At 37.4% G+C, this 19724-nt stretch overlaps 1 protein-coding gene and 1 long non-coding RNA gene across 3 annotated transcripts; both read right to left on the bottom strand.

Annotated features, from left to right (window-relative positions):
* Window positions 1-5766, bottom strand: Rassf (Ras association family member). 2 transcript variants are annotated; one of them, XM_046624664.2, is made up of 10 exons: window positions 5575-5766; window positions 5118-5212; window positions 4903-5033; window positions 3845-3920; window positions 3617-3757; window positions 3363-3542; window positions 2716-3219; window positions 2313-2595; window positions 2018-2237; window positions 1-1873 (listed from the first exon to the last, which is right to left on the bottom strand). In XM_046624664.2, exons 1-10 carry the CDS (start codon window positions 5612-5614, stop codon window positions 1813-1815), a joined length of 1731 nt encoding a protein of 576 aa, XP_046480620.1. In that variant the 5' UTR covers window positions 5615-5766; the 3' UTR covers window positions 1-1812. The 2 variants fall into 2 exon arrangements, with proteins under 2 accessions (XP_046480620.1, XP_046480621.1); XM_046624665.2 differs by lacking the exon at window positions 5575-5766 and adding an exon at window positions 5333-5482.
* Window positions 5767-16335: 10569 nt separating this feature from the next.
* Window positions 16336-18133, bottom strand: LOC124216331 (uncharacterized). The gene is made up of 3 exons (XR_006882580.2): window positions 18039-18133; window positions 17735-17798; window positions 16336-17318 (listed from the first exon to the last, which is right to left on the bottom strand). It is a non-coding gene; the product is annotated as an uncharacterized lncRNA (long non-coding RNA).
* Between the last annotated feature and the right edge of the window lie 1591 nt (window positions 18134-19724).

Below are 19724 nucleotides of genomic sequence, written 5' to 3'. Positions count from 1 at the left end.
TGAGTGGCAAATGCATTACTTTATTACACTTCTTTTCAACTTATATAGACGTACAATATTGTCCGTGATATAATTATATTACAATTTATTGATATTTTTATTAATGCCAATTACGTTTATCTATATATAGTACTGAAACGTAATTCGTTAAAAGAAAGTCATGGTACCGTGTTAAATATACACTATTTAACTATTTTGTCATGAAATGTAAAGAAATTTAATACTACTTGCCAATAATTAATGTTAGCCGAAAATTAGGAGGAAAGAATTGGTATAGATATCATTGTACAAAATTGGGCTAGTTAGATCAAGGAAATATTTTTACTCAAATTTAAATCAAAGCTACACAATCACAATCACAATCAAATGCACGCACACCCATACTCTAGATCACAATTTGAGAAAATTTCAGAAGAAGTTGGTCTATACAGAAAAATTCTTATAAAAATTAGGTATCATACGTATAACTATATGTTGTGTAAATTCTCGCAATTTTTGCTCAAAATATACGTCTGCATATCGTGAGGACATAAAACGAATATCTAGGGAAGAAACTGCATTGTCGCAACATTTTGAAATGCCACAATGAGTCATCGCTACATGCTACAAGATTTATAGATAACGAGCAATCAGAATGTCTTCTAGCAAAGTTTTTAAGCAAGCAGCTTCGCGAGTAATATGTCTCGTTGCACAAGATTTAAGACTGTAGTCAAACAATCGTCAGGCAACTCATAGACTGTATTTGCAAGAAAGTCTTAATAACGGTTTAATTTCAACCATTTCTCGGTTGCAAGCCGAAGAATGTAGGCAGGAAAAGCACCAAATGACGAAAGGCATTCATTCACACCATGTCCAGAATGTTCATATAATTGAGATTACGTACAGTCTACAGGGTTTCGAATAATGTAAGTATAATTATCCACAATCGATCACAGCTAATTTAGAACAAACGCATCAGGTTCCAATTCAAATTATTAAGATTCGGTTAGATAAGGAATTCTCTAGAATTTTGTAAATGTTTTCCCACATGCATATAAACAAACTCTGTATATAAAATTTAGAGTAATTGTCTGCGCCTTAAAAGACTGTTATCAAATTTTAACAGGAATTGTTCGAATCTTAAAATGAAAATTAAATACGACATTCGGCTCTTGGCAACTTCATATAACAGCTGTCATTTTTTGTTTCGTTTTTTTTTTTTTTGTCATTTTCTTATCTTAATATACATATTCTTAATTCAATAGAGCTACCTAATGTTCAATTGATTTTCTACGATCATTTTCATGAGTAGCGTGTAAAAAATCAAATAAACAAAAATTATTATTAAAGAAGTCCGCTACAGGGGTGGAATTGAGAAAATCCATTAAAATTAGTTTAAAAATCTACGCACCAACCTAACAGCGGAAGCGTAAAGTGTATCAGCTATTGATCGGTTCACTGATATATAGTGATGCAAATCTCATATAACGGACAAATAGAGAATACGAGTAAAAAATTAAAACAGACAATATTATCTATGAACTAAATACTGTTCAATAGTTTAGATATATAAAGTATCCAATTGCATGGAACGTTTTCGAAATTTACAAGTCGACGAAACTGGCAATAGTAACAATAATATTAATAATAATATTAGTGGGTATGTATTAAAAAGATTGAATAATTGTCGAAACATGAGCACAAGGTAACCAACATGGCTTATGCCCAAGGTATAATCCTTGATGAAATTAAAAAACCTGCAAACTATTTATATAAATTTCTCTTCAATTGAGTTATTTGATCATTACAATACTTATCATGTTTCAGATCCCATTACAGTCGAACTTTTAGCTCGTCCATTCGTTGCATTATTCTCCGTCTCATTTCTTTGTATCTGAAAAAGATAAGCAAGTGAACAATATGAACTATTTCTGATTTCTTAATTTTAAAATAAAACGACATTGTACTCGGTATTCATCCTTGATTTAAATATTAGACGAAAAGAGTTTGATTTTCGGGGCAACGCAAATATGCTCACTTTTCTTTCAGGAGAGCTATTTGGCGGTCCTCTTCATAATGATACCGTTGTAAAATGCCTGAACACTCAGCGGCGGAGAGATTCAAAAACTGCGCGACGTCGGAACTGATTTCCGGAGTTGAGAAACGATCGACAAGAAAGAGCCGAGCAACGGTCTCATGGGGTCCCAGTACCACCCTCGTTTCCAGCGGATATTCGTCGTCCCTCAATCTTCGCTGTTCTGAAATTTTGTATTTCACGATATGGGTTTGCCAAATGTGTAATAATTCGTGAACAGGTATTTTTTATCCCTTACCGCCGTTGTCACGAACGACGAATAGTGCAAAATTGCCCGGTTTAGCGTCCACTTTGTACTTGTCGAGCATCAAATTTATAACCTCTTGAGTGCTAACCAGACTTGTCACCCAAACAGACATTTGTGATCCATGCGGTGGCGTAAAAAAACTCGTTTCTCGATTGTAGAAGTGACCATTGATTGAACATCGCCTCCTTAACCGACTACGTGACTGACGTCTTCCACCTGGTCGACGTCTTATGGCAGTCGATCCCGGCTTACGCCGCAAAACAACTCCGTCCAGCTGAAAAATACTCAAGAATTCATTGGCTCTGTTGACCGGTCGATCGTATCTTATCTCCATCTATATTCCTATCAATTAAATTGCTCGCAAGTAGGAGTAAGCCTTTTGAAAGATACTCACTTCCAACCCACTGTCGGTCGACATTGTCATGTTATCGTCGTCGCGAAAATGAAGAGAATTCACTGAATCAGTGTCACTGTCCGTGCGATGTCTCTGCAAGCAATCAGGACCGGACATCGAACGATTCAAACCCTTTTCGATCCAGCTATCATCATTGCTCAAAGTTCTGTTACTGGCACCCATATTCTTCTCTAAACTATCAAAGTACTCGACACGACGAAGGGTCCCATTTCTGTTCGGTGTTCCTTGATAGTTTGGCGTGTCTGTACTAGATGAACTATCCATACTATGCGTTGGTGTGCTGGTTATACTGCTGTCATTGTCGACGATATGTTTCACAGCTTGTTGAGACAGATTACTCGATTCAACATTTTCTACATGTCCTTCAACGGTAGAGTGAACTTTCACCTCAGACGAATCTGCACCGGGCTGAGAGCTAATTGATGGCAAGCCAACTGGCATAGTTTGATACAGCTTGTTGCCCTCCTCTACCTTCCTCTCCACCTGAAAATCGAGTGAGTACATGCGTTTAGTCGGTAAACACATTTTTGTATCACGTATATTATACATTTCATGGGTCAAAAGCATTCTTTTTACGGTCAAGATTTATCTCTAATTCACGCTTATAATTACGAGATATTTAATACCTGAAGAAGTTCATCTAGTTCATCCCACTCCATATTTTTGACGTCGAGTTTCATCGGAAGTGTAAGACTTTTCGGGTGATCGGGAGATACTGGAACTGAGTTTGGTTCACTTTCAGTTTCAGTCTCAGGTGGGGAGCTATCCTTCGACGTGGCATCTACTTGGTCGTCATCTCCTCCATCCTGAAAAAGAACTCAAACGTTAATTTTTGATTTAGTTTTGGTTATTCTGGATTACTTTTATACATTTTTCAGACCTCTGAAACACTCTGTCTACAAGAATTTCGATTTCTTGCAGTGACAACTGTGCGCTGATCATCATCTTCTTTAAGGTGGATAACGCCTCGAACTCCCCAATGAATTCTCAGTGCACCTTCCAGTATTAATCTGCCATTTACCTGAGTTGAAAAAGAATCAATCATCTGTTTTGGCATACTTACGAAGGTAGGAAAAAAAAAATGTGTATTCAAAGAATTTTCACAAACCTCACGACTTCTGATCCCACCACTTTTACCCTCATAATACTGATTGAACAACTTCAACTTTGATTCTAAATGAGACCTAAATGTGAAAATGAACTATTTAGATACAAGGAAAAATCATAATACAATTTATTGATTAATGTGGATTGCGGTTTCCCACATTCAGAAAAAAAAAACATACAGAACTCAGCTTATCACATGACAATCTACAAAACAAAAAGGACAAGTAATGGTATGAGTAAAAAGTCCATGAAACTTTAATTTCTCAAGAAACAAGTACAATCTACATCATTTATAATCTCTAGTCGCTTTCAGAGGAATACTACTATAGAATTATTTTTATTCACAGACTGAATTTTTTTTTCGTTTTTTCTAAACTGTATCTTTCACAATTTGCGTTAAGCCGTTAGAGGAAAACGTATTCTATGATGTGAAATTTATCATACAATTGGCATAAGATAAAAATTCTTCGAGTCAATCACACAGTGTGAATTAATGGTAAGTTTACTCAAATTATACATCTGCGAATATCTAAATACTTTGTTTCAATTGTTTTACCCAAATATTCCATGAGCAGACACACAACTCATAATATCAATGAAATTGAAATTAATAATGTTATTATTGGAATAAAACATAGAAAAAAAATGATCTGTTTTGCAATTTTGCAATAACTTTAAAGGAGTTAAATTTTCAAAACACCAGCATATCTTGCTCAGTAGTACAGTGAATTACAGACAATTTAAAATTTGCGAAATAATGGTTTTCCTAAGCAGGCCAAATTGTTACCATAATGTTACTAACTTCAAAATGATTAATACTGTCATTCTGAAGATTTTTTATCATACACTTATGTTCTTTGCTGACTTGTTTCATATCAAATTCCCTTTTAACACATGAAAAAAGTTTTCATCTCAAAACACTTGGAGTTTCTTCGTGAATTCTAAAGCTTTCTGCTCTTAATTAACTCTATCTCAACAAAGTTTTTTATTCAAATAAAAATGGAATAATTTTATAATTTGAGACTCTAATCTAGAATCGCTTAACAGAGTATATTTTACCTGGGCAACGTTGATCGAGATTCTTTCTTCCCAAAGCTTGTATGAGATTCCACTCTTGTGCCGTGTCCGAATAACTGGGGCCCAAAGAGAGCCCCGTAACAGGGTACATGACAGTAAGGAACTCCTTTATGCTGAAATGCAGAAAGAACGGGAACGTAATGAGGATATTTTTTTGTTCAACTGCAAATATTCCAGCATGAAAAACTTATTGTCACCTCAGCATGCTGTCCAGGATTTAATCGTTTGCCACATTCTTCGCACCGTAAACATTCTGGATGCCAGTCGTAACCCAAAGATTGTTTCCGCTCGGCTGGAAGATCATACAATATGAAAAGAAAAGAGAAGAAAAAACTAAGGAAAAAAACAATCCTCACCACTATATGGAACAGACATAACCTAAAACAAAGTGCAATGACCTGCCACTTACTACCTTGAATTGTAAATGAGACCCTGCTGTGCATCAGAAGAATATTTACAAACTACCAGAAAAATGTGTGAAATCAGGTTTGTTATATTTCTTTTCTTCATACTCTATGACTTATAGATGTGGAAAGAGTGAGGAAACGAAACTCTGGAGTTTGTCTACTCAAGTGACAGAGTGTAAGAAATAAAAAAAAAAAATAAAAAAAACTGGTGAATATTCGCGTTTGCATTTTTTATGTGTATATTTACCGAAGTAGACAGGTTTTCCACATTTGTGACACTTCCACATGTTGATAATCGCAGTTAACAACGGTAAAAATTGTTCATCAAGATATACCACTGATATTTTACTGCATTTTGTTTACAAAATTACGTACAGACCAGAGTCGAGCCTGCATCTGAAATGACACGCGGTACGTCACTGCACTGTTGTCCTCCCATTTGCGCATGCGCACGCAACTCGAATGCTGCGCGGCCCACGCGCAGCCATTTCTCATTAAATATCCGTGGACGATATCTTCAGTCAACGCCACTGAAGTCAACGCAACCAGGTGAGTATACCGAGAAAATCTCTTGAAAGTTGAAAATCAACTGCGCATGCGCGAGTCTTGTCGGCTCTTCATTCAGGCTGGCCATCCCGAGCATGGAGACTAGAGTAAGTCTCCATGATCCCGAGTTTCAATTGTCAAACTATTTCTGTTGGCGGTATACTTTGTACGAATTTTCGAGGTTAGAATCTTAAATAATTGAGGTAGTGACTCGGAAAGGTTGAGGTAGCATTTGTTATTGAGTTGGAAAGTTTATTCTTTAAAGAACGGTTGGAATTTGATGCTTATGCTTTTCGAAAATTCATCCGTACACATTTTGTGCACGCTGATCCATTGACTGAAGAATATAAAGACGGATATCCCTGGTTAAATTTTTGTGACCAGTTTTCGTCGGGTGTTGACTGAAGAATATAGACTGTTGCCCTGATGGGCTTTGGTGTGAAAAACGAAAATCGTTGTGCGCTTGCGTCCCCTGAGATGGTCCAACGGTAGAGTTGAGAACTTATTGCAGAACATCAGAGTTACCGATTTCGACATGATGCTGGCTGCATTCACCTTCCGAGTAACACAGTCTTCCCAATGGTAAACCCAAGCCGGCGATACAAGAAATTAATAATGAGAATAAATTTCTTCCAAAATTCGTAGCAAAACAGTGATTTAATTAAAGTATAGGTACCTGAGAGAGGAATGTATACATGGATCATAAATAACAATAGATCAGATGTAATAATCATGCAGAGACCAAAAAATACATATGTATATGCGGTCCATGTACGATATTAATATAGGTATATGATCCATTTACGATTCATACGTGATGCATACTATAAATTTTATAATTTTCCACGAGACAAACTAGATTATCTACAATAATACGTCTATAATATTAAAATAAAAGAATTATTCTATTCGACACGCGCTCGATGTATCCCATAACAGTGATATTCATAATTACTCCAACAACTTATCATTTGCTCTCTCGATCTTGAATTTTCTAGGCATGGAATTGAAACGCTGTTTTAGCTAGTCGCAAGTGAGATATCTATGTAGGGTAGATCAGCAGAATTGTTTCTCGAAAAGTGTTCGTGTAGAAAAAAATTCAGAGTAACTGTAATAGATCACGGATGCGCTAATTTTGATCGAGATGCTCCGTATATGAGACAGTATTTAACGCAGTGTCCTGATTTAAAAACCTAAAAAGGTGATTGTCGAAGACTTTTTTTTTTATAGGGAGAGATAGAACGAAGCTTTTTAAAACTTTGAGTGTATTTTAACACACATTTGAGAGGTACGAGCAACAATTTTTATCATTCAACTGTCGCGGAACGACAGCGTTATTAGCACCCCCGTTAACTGAAGAATATATCTTTAGTCAACGGCTGACCATCGAAAGGCCTAGCCGCATGAGTCTGGAATCGGCACGAAAGATGAAGTGCGTATTTCTTGTTTGAAATGTGAAAACTAAAATCATTCTACATCATATCATATCATCGTACATCATACATCATACTTCGTACATGGTATTGAAGTTCGAAACAAAAGTTTGGATGTTGGGATGTTCAGAAAGTGACGTCACTCAAAATTTTTTTTCTCTTGACGTCATCGAGCTAAAATCAGCTAGCCGAATTCCTCAGTGTGGAAACAACCGCGCAGTAGAGCGGACGTGTGAAAATCGCGCTCCGCAGATTTCGAGTACCGGGTTCTCTACCTCCTGGGTCCTGCGCTCCGAGTCCGCTTCCTGGTGCAACTCGAGTTTCAGGACAAGCCCTCCATAGTTTCTATGCTCCAGGTCCGCTACCTGGTGAAACTCGACTTCCAGGATAAGTGCTCCGTAGTTTCTGCGGAGCAGGTACGCTACCTGGTGAAATTCGACTTCCAGGACAAGCGTATATGTATACTTATGCATGCGTATATACATATACATATACAGAGAGGTATACACAGAGGTTTTAGTATATTCACATACGGATTTCTGTGTATAGGTATACTTGAACTAAAATATCCTTATCTCTAATACGGAGTTCTTCGTAATTCGCATTTGTTCTTGTAACCCAATGTCCTACATACGATGGCAAAAATCTAGATCCAACTTAACTGAGTCTCAAAGCCCTGTTGACATAAAAGCAGCTATTTGATAGAAATTATAGTTTATAGTTTACACAGCCCATTGCATGATATTTCATTATCAATACATATGTTTCAATGTGTTTAGAAATAATTTATCAAATGTACAGAGGTCATGTGCAAATAATAAATGAATTCGACCGCAGTTTGATGTATTCATTGGAGCTTTAACAATAAATTTAAGCTTTGTTACTTCTCTTATTTTATAATGGATAATCAAAAACATTTCCGACTATTCGTGCTGTGGAAGCATGGGGATTAAACCAAATGTAGCAAAAGATTAGAAACAGTGTATGTAGAGTACGGAAATTTTTCTAATAATGCAAACACGTGCCGCTAGCTTAGTTTTGACATATCTAGAATACCACGCCTTGCGAATTAGCTTTCCAGACGGAGATGAATGATGAATTTTAAGGACTGCATTATCGTTGTTGAATACTCTATGCCTCATGGGAAAGGAAAATCTGTAACGATAAAATTGATGCACCGGATCATCGTCGACTTTAACTTATGAAATGTCCTACCATTTTCGAACACCTCCTACCTCCCCCTGCCACCACCGACCATCAATGGCCACTTTCGACCACCCCCTATCACCTTCCGCCAGCGCCGACCACCTCCAACCATCCTATTTACCTATATTACTGGATTAGCTATGATATGAAAAGAGAAGAATTATTCATTTCGAAATGGGATTCTATTCGACGCGCACTCGATGTATTCCATAACATTAGTATTCATAATTATTCCAACAACTTTTCATTTGCTCTTTCGATCTTGAATTTTCATAGGCATAGAATCGAAACGCTGTTTTAGCTGGTCGCAAGTGAAGTATCTGCGTTGGGTGGAGGAGCAGAATTTATTTTTCGAAAAGTATTCGGATGGAAAAAAATTCAGAGTAACTGTAATACACCACGGATGCGCTAATTTTGAACGAGATGAAATGGATGCTTCGTATATGAGACAGTATTTAACGCTGCGTAGTGATTTAAAGACCTAAAAAGGTGATAGGGAAAGAAAGAACGAAGCTTCTTAACACTTCGAGTGTATTTTAACACACATTTGAAAGATACGAGCGAAATTTTTCATCATCCAACTGTCGCAGAACGGCAGCGTTATCAGCTGACCCCTTAACTGAAGGATATATCTTCAGTCAACGGCTGACCATCGAAGGGCCTGGCCGCTTGAGTCTGGAATCGGCAGGAGAGATAAAGTGTGTATTTCTTGTATGAAATGTGAAAACTAAACTCATTATACATCATATCATATCATCATACATCATACATCATACATCGTACATCGTACATCATACATCATACATCATCATACCTAGTATTACAGTTCGAAACCAAAGTTTGAATTTTCGGATGTTCGGAAAGTGACGTCACCAATCTAGAATCGGCTAGCCGAGTTCCTCAGTCTGGTAACAACCGCGCAGTAGAGCGGACGGTTGAGAGTCGCGCTCCGCAAATTTCGAGTACCGGGTTCTCAACCTCTCGGATCCCGCGCTTCGGGTCCGCTACGTATTTCGAGTACCGGGTTCTCAACCTCCCGGATCCCACGCTTCGAGTCCGCTACGCGGTGAAACTCGACTTCCAGGATAAGCGCTCCGTGGTTCCTGTTTACAATAAATTATTTCAATTCGTTTTTCGCGCAAGCCGAAATTCAGTAGCTGTCAGTCCGCTAATAAAATTTCTCGACTTCCAGGATAAGCGCTCCGTGGTTCCTGGTTCATGTTTACAATAAATTATTTCAATTCGTTTTTCGCGCAAGCCCAAATTCAGTAGCTGTCGGTGCGCTAATAAAATTTCTATAACTTTACAATCTTCTCATAATCTTTTTGGTCAAATATGTCGATAAGAAAATTATATTAAACCTTACACGGTATTTTTGATTTGTTCTCATCCTGAAAATATTTATTAGCATTCAAGGTATAACTCGAGGTGGTTGGCGGTGGTCGTTGGGGGCGGTTAGGGGTGGTTGCGGGTAATCGCGGTGATTCAGGAGGAGAGGGACGAGGATTTCTGCTCGGTGATTTTAACAATTTTATAATATTCGATGGCGATTGCAATTATATTTCATCTAATCTTTTTCAAACTTGTCATCTTTACAATAAATTATTTCAATTCGTTTTTCGCGCAAGCCCAAAGTCAGTAGCTGTCAGTGCGCTAATAAAATTTCTATAACTTTACAATCTTCTCATAATCTTTTTGGTCAAATATGTCGATAAAAAAATTATATTAAACCTTACACGGTATTTTTGATTTGTTCTCATCCTGAAAATATTTATTAGCATTCGAGGTATAACTCGAGGTGGTTGGCGGTGGTCGTTGGGGGTGGTTAGGGGTGGTTGCGGGTGATCGCGGTGATTCAGGAGGAGCGGGACGAGGATTTGTGCTCGGTGAGTAAAACACTATTATAATATTTGATGGCATTTGGATTATATTTTATATAACATATTTCAAACTAGTCATGTTTACATAAAATTATTTCAATTTATTTTTCGTGCAAGCACATATTCAGTAGCTATGGATAATATTATACAATTTATTATATTATTAATTAATTAATTCATATTCTTATAATATTTAATGGCAATTGTAATTATATTTCATCTGAAACATTACAAACTTGTCACGTTTACAATAAATTGTTTCGATTCATTTTTCGTGCAAGCACATATTCAGTAGCTATGGATAATCTTATACAATTTATTATATTATCAATTAATTAATTCATATTCTTATAATATTTAATGGCAATTGTAATTATATTTCATCTGAAATATTACAAACTTGTCACGTTCACAATAAATTATTTTAATTCATTTTTCGTGCAAGCACATATCCAGTAGCTATGAATAATCTTGTACAATTTCTTATATTATTAATTAATTAATTAATATTCTTATAATATCTGGTGGCAATTGTAATTATATTTCATCTGAGTTATTACAAACTTGTCACGTTTACAATAAATTGTTTCAATTCATTTTTCGTGCAAGCACATTTCCAGTAGCTATGAATAATCTTGTACAATTTCTTATATTATTAATTAATTAATTAATATTCTTATAATATCTGGTGGCAATTGTAATTATATTTCATCTGAAATATTACAAACTTGTCACGTTTACAATAAATTGTTTCAATTCATTTTTCGTGCAAGCACATATCCAGTAGCTATGAATAATCTTGTACAATTTCTTATATTATTAATTAATTAATTAATATTCTTATAATATCTGGTGGCAATTGTAATTATATTTCATCTGAAATATGACAAACTTGTCACGTTTACAATAAATTATTTTACTTCATTTTTCGTGCAAGCACATATCCAGTAGCTATGAATAATCTTGTACGATTTCTCATATTATTAATTACTTAATTAATTACATTAATCCTCACACAATATTTTTGATGTGTTCCTATACTAAAAATATTCATTACTATTCCAGGAGTAACCCGAGGTGGCTGGCGGTGGTTGGAGGTGGTCGGAGGTGGTCGGAGGTGGTCGGAGGTGGACGAGGAGGCGGACCAGCTGGACGAGGAGCAGGACGAGGTGGACGAGGAGGAGGCGGGGTGGGTCGCCGGAGAGGAGGGGCGGGGAGGGGGCGCGGGAGGGGGAAGGGCCGGGGGAGGAAAGGGTCGGGGTTGGGAAGGGGAAGAGGCGGGAAGGGAAGGGGAAGAGGCGGGAAGGGAAGGGATAAGGAGGGGGAGGGGGGAGGGAGGGCGGGGGAGGGAGGGAGGGAGGGCGGGTGGGCGGGGGGGAGGGAGGGCGGGTGGGCGGGGGGGAGGGAGGGCGGGGGGGAGGGAGGGCGGGCGGGGGGGGGGGGGGGGTATGCTCTATTAACTCTAACGGGCTCGCACCGACATCCGTCCTCCACTCCCTCCCTCCCGCCCTCCCTCCCTCCCCCCCGCCCTCCCTCCCTCCCGCCCGCCCTTCCTCCCTCCCTCCCCCCCGCCCACCCGCCCTCCCTCCCTTCCTCCCCCCGCCCTCCCTCCCCCCCTCCCCCTCCCCATCCCTTCCCTTCCCGCCTCTTCCCCTTCCCTTCCCGCCTCTTCCCCTTCCCAACCCCGACCCTTTCCTCCCCCGGCCCTTCCCCCTCCCGCGCCCCCTCCCCGCCCCTCCTCTCCGGCGACCCACCCCGCCTCCTCCTCGTCCACCTCGTCCTGCTCCTCGTCCAGCTGGTCCGCCTCCTCGTCCACCTCCGACCACCTCCGACCACCTCCAACCACCGCCAGCCACCTCGGGTTACTCCTGGAATAGTAATGAATATTTTTAGTATAGGAACACATCAAAAATATTGTGTGAGGATTAATGTAATTAATTAAGTAATTAATAATATGAGAAATTGTATAAGATTATTCATAGCTACTGGATATGTGCTTGCACGAAAAATGAATTGAAACAATTTATTGTAAACGTGACAAGTTTGTAATATTTCAGATGAAATATAATTACAATTGCCACCAGATATTATAAGAATAATAATTAATCAATTAATAATATAAGAAATTGTACAAGATTATTCATAGCTACTGGAAATGTGCTTGCACGAAAAATGAATTGAAACAATTTATTGTAAACGTGACAAGTTTGTAATATTTCAGATGAAATATAATTACAATTGCCACCAGATATTATAAGAATATTAATTAATTAATTAATAATATAAGAAATTGTACAAGATTATTCATAGCTACTGGAAATGTGCTTGCACGAAAAATGAATTGAAACAATTTATTGTAAACGTGACAAGTTTGTAATATTTCAGATGAAATATAATTACAATTGCCACCAGATATTATAAGAATAATAATTAATCAATTAATAATATAAGAAATTGTACAAGATTATTCATAGCTACTGGATATGTGCTTGCACGAAAAATGAATTAAAATAATTTATTGTAAACGTGACAAGTTTGTAATATTTTAGATGAAATATAATTACAATTGCCATTAAATATTATAAGAATATGAATTAATTAATTAATAATATAATAAATTGTATAAGATTATCCATAGCTACTGAATATGTGCTTGCACGAAAAATGAATTAAAATAATTTATTGTAAACGTGACAAGTTTGTAATATTTCAGATGAAATATAATTACAATTGCCACCAGATATTATAAGAATAATAATTAATCAATTAATAATATAAGAAATTGTACAAGATTATTCATAGCTACTGGAAATGTGCTTGCACGAAAAATGAATTGAAACAATTTATTGTAAACGTGACAAGTTTGTAATATTTCAGATGAAATATAATTACAATTGCCACCAGATATTATAAGAATATTAATTAATTAATTAATAATATAAGAAATTGTACAAGATTATTCATAGCTACTGGAAATGTGCTTGCACGAAAAATGAATTGAAACAATTTATTGTAAACGTGACAAGTTTGTAATATTTCAGATGAAATATAATTACAATTGCCACCAGATATTATAAGAATAATAATTAATCAATTAATAATATAAGAAATTGTACAAGATTATTCATAGCTACTGGATATGTGCTTGCACGAAAAATGAATTAAAATAATTTATTGTAAACGTGACAAGTTTGTAATATTTTAGATGAAATATAATTACAATTGCCATTAAATATTATAAGAATATGAATTAATTAATTAATAATATAATAAATTGTATAAGATTATCCATAGCTACTGAATATGTGCTTGCACGAAAAATGAATTGAAACAATTTATTGTAAACGTGACAAGTTTGTAATGTTTCAGATGAAATATAATTACAATTGCCATCAAATATTATAAGAATATGAATTAATAATTAATAATATAATAAATTGTATAATATTATCCATAGCTACTGAATATGTGCTTGCACGAAAAATGAATTGAAATAATTTTATGTAAACATGACTAGTTTGAAATATGTTATATAAAATATAATCCAAATGCCATCAAATATTATAATAGTGTTTTACTCACCGAGCACAAATCCTCGTCCCGCTCCTCCTGAATCACCGCGATCACCCGCAACCACCCCTAACCACCCCCAACGACCACCGCCAACCACCTCGAGTTATACCTCGAATGCTAATAAATATTTTCAGGATGAGAACAAATCAAAAATACCGTGTAAGGTTTAATATAATTTTTTTATCGACATATTTGACCAAAAAGATTATGAGAAGATTGTAAAGTTATAGAAATTTTATTAGCGCACTGACAGCTACTGACTTTGGGCTTGCGCGAAAAACGAATTGAAATAATTTATTGTAAAGATGACAAGTTTGAAAAAGATTAGATGAAATATAATTGCAATCGCCATCGAATATTATAAAATTGTTAAAATCACCGAGCAGAAATCCTCGTCCCTCTCCTCCTGAATCACCGCGATTACCCGCAACCACCCCTAACCGCCCCCAACGACCACCGCCAACCACCTCGAGTTATACCTTGAATGCTAATAAATATTTTCAGGATGAGAACAAATCAAAAATACCGTGTAAGGTTTAATATAATTTTCTTATCGACATATTTGACCAAAAAGATTATGAGAAGATTGTAAAGTTATAGAAATTTTATTAGCGCACCGACAGCTACTGAATTTGGGCTTGCGCGAAAAACGAATTGAAATAATTTATTGTAAACATGAACCAGGAACCACGGAGCGCTTATCCTGGAAGTCGAGAAATTTTATTAGCGGACTGACAGCTACTGAATTTCGGCTTGCGCGAAAAACGAATTGAAATAATTTATTGTAAACAGGAACCACGGAGCGCTTATCCTGGAAGTCGAGTTTCACCGCGTAGCGGACTCGAAGCGTGGGATCCGGGAGGTTGAGAACCCGGTACTCGAAATACGTAGCGGACCCGAAGCGCGGGATCCGAGAGGTTGAGAACCCGGTACTCGAAATTTGCGGAGCGCGACTCTCAACCGTCCGCTCTACTGCGCGGTTGTTACCAGACTGAGGAACTCGGCTAGCCGATTCTAGATTGGTGACGTCACTTTCCGAACATCCGAAAATTCAAACTTTGGTTTCGAACTGTAATACTAGGTATGATGATGTATGATGTATGATGTACGATGTACGATGTATGATGTATGATGTATGATGATATGATATGATGTATAATGAGTTTAGTTTTCACATTTCATACAAGAAATACACACTTTATCTCTCCTGCCGATTCCAGACTCAAGCGGCCAGGCCCTTCGATGGTCAGCCGTTGACTGAAGATATATCCTTCAGTTAAGGGGTCAGCTGATAACGCTGCCGTTCTGCGACAGTTGGATGATGAAAAATTTCGCTCGTATCTTTCAAATGTGTGTTAAAATACACTCGAAGTGTTAAGAAGCTTCGTTCTTTCTTTCCCTATCACCTTTTTAGGTCTTTAAATCACTACGCAGCGTTAAATACTGTCTCATATACGAAGCATCCATTTCATCTCGTTCAAAATTAGCGCATCCGTGGTGTATTACAGTTACTCTGAATTTTTTTCCATCCGAATACTTTTCGAAAAATAAATTCTGCTCCTCCACCCAACGCAGATACTTCACTTGCGACCAGCTAAAACAGCGTTTCGATTCTATGCCTATGAAAATTCAAGATCGAAAGAGCAAATGAAAAGTTGTTGGAATAATTATGAATACTAATGTTATGGAATACATCGAGTGCGCGTCGAATAGAATCCCATTTCGAAATGAATAATTCTTCTCTTTTCATATCATAGCTAATCCAGTAATATAGGTAAATAGGATGGTTGGAGGTCGGCGCTGGCGGAAGGTGATAGGGGGTGGTCGAAAGTGGCCATTGATGGTCGGTGGTGGCAGGGGGAGGTAGGAGGTGTTCGAAAATGGTAGGACATTTCATAAGTTAAAGTCGACGATGATCCGGTGCATCAATTTTATCGTTACAGATTTTCCTTTCCCATGAGGCATAGAGTATTCAACAACGATAATGCAGTCCTTAAAATTCATCATTCATCTCCGTCTGGAAAGCTAATTCGCAAGGCGTGGTATTCTAGATATGTCAAAACTAAGCTAGCGGCACGTGTTTGCATTATTAGAAAAATTTCCGTACTCTACATACACTGTTTCTAATCTTTTGCTACATTTGGTTTAATCCCCATGCTTCCACAGCACGAATAGTCGGAAATGTTTTTGATTATCCATTATAAAATAAGAGAAGTAACAAAGCTTAAATTTATTGTTAAAGCTCCAATGAATACATCAAACTGCGGTCGAATTCATTTATTATTTGCACATGACCTCTGTACATTTGATAAATTATTTCTAAATACATTGAAACATATGTATTGATGATGAAATATCATGCAATGGGCTGTGTAAACTATAAACTATAATTTCTATCAAATAGCTGCTTTTATGTCAACAGGGCTTTGAAACTCAGTTAAGTTGGATCTAGATTTTTGCCATCGTATGTAGGACATTGGGTTACAAGAACAAATGCGAATTACGAAGAACTCCGTATTAGAGATAAGGATATTTTAGTTCAAGTATACCTATACACAGAAATCCGTATGTGAATATACTAAAACCTCTGTGTATACCTCTCTGTATATGTATATGTATATACGCATGCATATACATATATACACATACATGTACATAAATAATTGCCAAGAAATTAGAAACACTCACAACTTGTCGCAAATAGAGTAAAACGTAAGGTTAATAATATACAAATTACACAAACGCACCATAAAACGTGGCAAGGGTAATCCTAGTGCAGTGATTGTATAAACTAAAGACATATACATTTACATATACATGATATAAATCAATAGTCTAGAAAAGAGTATTTAGAGAGCTTATCTAATTCCGATCTTGTCACAACAGATCATCAACATAATCAATATACGGTTAAAGCTGTATTAGCTACATTCACAATTAGAGATAATATTTTTTATCCATTTTTATAGTTATTTAATTTCTTGTACAACAATTTTTCAAACTTCACCGCAAAATGCCCAACGAGTTCTCGTAGTGCAAATACGAGTCCAATTACCTTACAGATGGCATTACATTGATTTTTGCCTTCTCGCGTCGAGTTATAAATACAGAGAAATCTCAATGAGAGCTTATTTCTATAAGATTTATTGTAGTGCTATATTCGTGGCTGTACCTGTTATTCTATATTATATACTGTCCTTAATTTTAAACACACACCACAACAATGGCTGAAAGCACAATGGCAAGAAGAGAGGAGCAATCTGCATCTTAATAAATCTTTTCTTCTTTATACGTAGCACAGCGATGTCACGTCGGAGGATATGTACTAGTGGATCACTAGGTGGGGCACAGAACTGAAACATAATTATGTTGAAAATCTTCAACATCTCTTACAGAAAGTAGGTACGTTGCCAGAACTTACATACCAACAATGAATATTCATAGAGGCTATATTCATAAATACTTACAAAAGTAAGCTAATATTTTACCCGCAATTGCTTATTACTGATAACTTGATATGACAATATCCCCTTCCCGCCCCTCCCCGCCCCTCTCACGTCCCGCCCCGCCCTACCTACTTCTGCTCCTACTCCTACTCCTACTCCTAATCCCACTCTAACTCCTACTATTCCTACTTCTACTCATATTCCTACTCCGAGTCCTATTCCTACCACTACTCCTACTTCTACTCCTATTTCTACATCTTCCCCTGATCCTACTCCTGATGCTGATTCTACTTCGTCAAATATTGTAAAAATGTTGAACTCACCGAGCACGAATCCTCGTCCGCCACCTCGTCCAGCTCGACCACCTCCAACCACCTCGGGTTATACCTGGAATAGTAATAAATATTCTCAGTATAGGAACCCATTAAAAATATTGTGTAAGGATTAATATAATCAATTAATTAATTGATAATATAATAAATTTTATTAGCGCATTTATATCTACCGAATTTGTGCTTGCGCGAAACATGAATTTAAATAATTTAATGTGAACATGACAAGTTTGAAATATTTTAGATGAAATATAATTACAATTGCCATCAAATATTATAAAAGTGTTTTACTCACCGAGCACAAATCCTCAGCCACCTTCTTCTCCTAGTCTTCCTCGTCCTCCTCCTCGTCGACCTCCGACCACCTCCAACCACCGCCAACCACCTCGGAACACACACACACACACACACACACACACAGGCGGCTTCTTCACAGGGCTCACGAACTCATGTTGGAGGATTTTTTGGCGTTTTCACCGACAATCATGGTCATTTGGAGGATTTTTTACCGACGATCATGGTCATTTGGGAGATTTTCTTACCGACGAACGGTCGGCAGAGCACATTTAATCTTGTGAGAGTGGGAGTAATTTTCAAGGGTTTGCGTCTGGGCTGCGCGGAGCGGAAAAGGGTTTGAGTCTGGGGAGAATGTATAGGCGGACTGGTCGGCTCGGTCGGTAGAGAAGGTGTTTCTACGCAGAACTCTCCTTGCTATACTACTCTCCAGGTATTCTACACGGTGAAACTCGACTTCCAGGATAAGCGCTCCGTGGACGTCCGTGGTTCCTGCCCTCCAGTACCGCTACCTGGTGGAACTCGACTGCAAGATCAAGCACTCTGTAGTTTCTGCGCACAAGATCCACTACCTGGTGAAACTTGACTTCTAGGACAAACGCTCCGTAGTTTCTGCGCTCCAGGTTCACAAGTCGAGTTCAGGGAGAGAACGAGGAGATGGAGGACGAGGAGAACAAGGCGAACGGGGAGGACGAGGATTTGTGCACGGTGAGTATAATATTTTTATGATATTCAATGGCAATTGTGATTATATTTTATCTAAAATTTTTTGATCTCATCATGTTTACAATAAATTATTTCAATTCATTTTTCGCGCAAGCCCAAATTCAGTAGTTATCAACGCGCTAATGTAATTTGTATAATTTGTTGCAATTTTCTCATAATCATCTTGGTCAAATGTGTCGATAAAAAAATTATATTGATCCTTACACAATATCCTTGAAGTGTTCTACCTCTTACTGAAAATATTTATTAATATTCAAGGTATAACCCGATGTAGTTAGAGGTGGTCCTTGGAGGTGGTTGGCGGTGGTTGGAGGTGGTCGGAGGTGGACGAGAAGAAGGACAAGTAATACAAGGAGAACAAGGTGGACGAGGAGGACGGAGATTTTTGCTCGGTGAGTTTAACATTGTAATGATATTTATTGACAATTGTCATTATATTTTATTTAAAATTTTTCAAACTTGTCATGTTGACAATAAATTATTTCAATTCATTTTTTACGCAAACACAAATTCATTAGCTATAAATGCGCTAGTGAAATTTATTACATTGTTAATTCATTAATTAATTATATTGATCCTCACACAATATTTTTGATGTGTTCTTACACTGGAAATATTTACGACTATTCCAGGTATAACCCGAGGTGGTGAAGGGTGGTCGCAGGGGGTGGTTGGCGCTGGTTGGAGGTGGTCGGAGGTGGTCGGACATGATTGGCGGTCATAGTACGTGGCTGGAGAAGTGGGAGAAGGCGGACAAGAAGGACCAAGTAGGAGTATGAGTAGGAGTGTTAGGAGTTGAAGTAGAAGTAGCAGTGAAAGAAGAAGTAGAAGTAAGAGTGAAAATACCCTATCCTACCATACCCTCTCCGTCTCTCGCCCCATCTCCAGCACTTCTACTCTGACTCCTACTCCTACTCCTACACCTATTCCTACTTCGACTCCTACTCCCACTTCAACTCCT

The sequence above is a fragment of the Neodiprion pinetum genome, chromosome 4 (assembly GCF_021155775.2).
Source record: "Neodiprion pinetum isolate iyNeoPine1 chromosome 4, iyNeoPine1.2, whole genome shotgun sequence".
NCBI lineage: Eukaryota > Metazoa > Arthropoda > Insecta > Hymenoptera > Diprionidae > Neodiprion > Neodiprion pinetum.
This window is presented reverse-complemented; position numbering and strand designations above follow the sequence as displayed.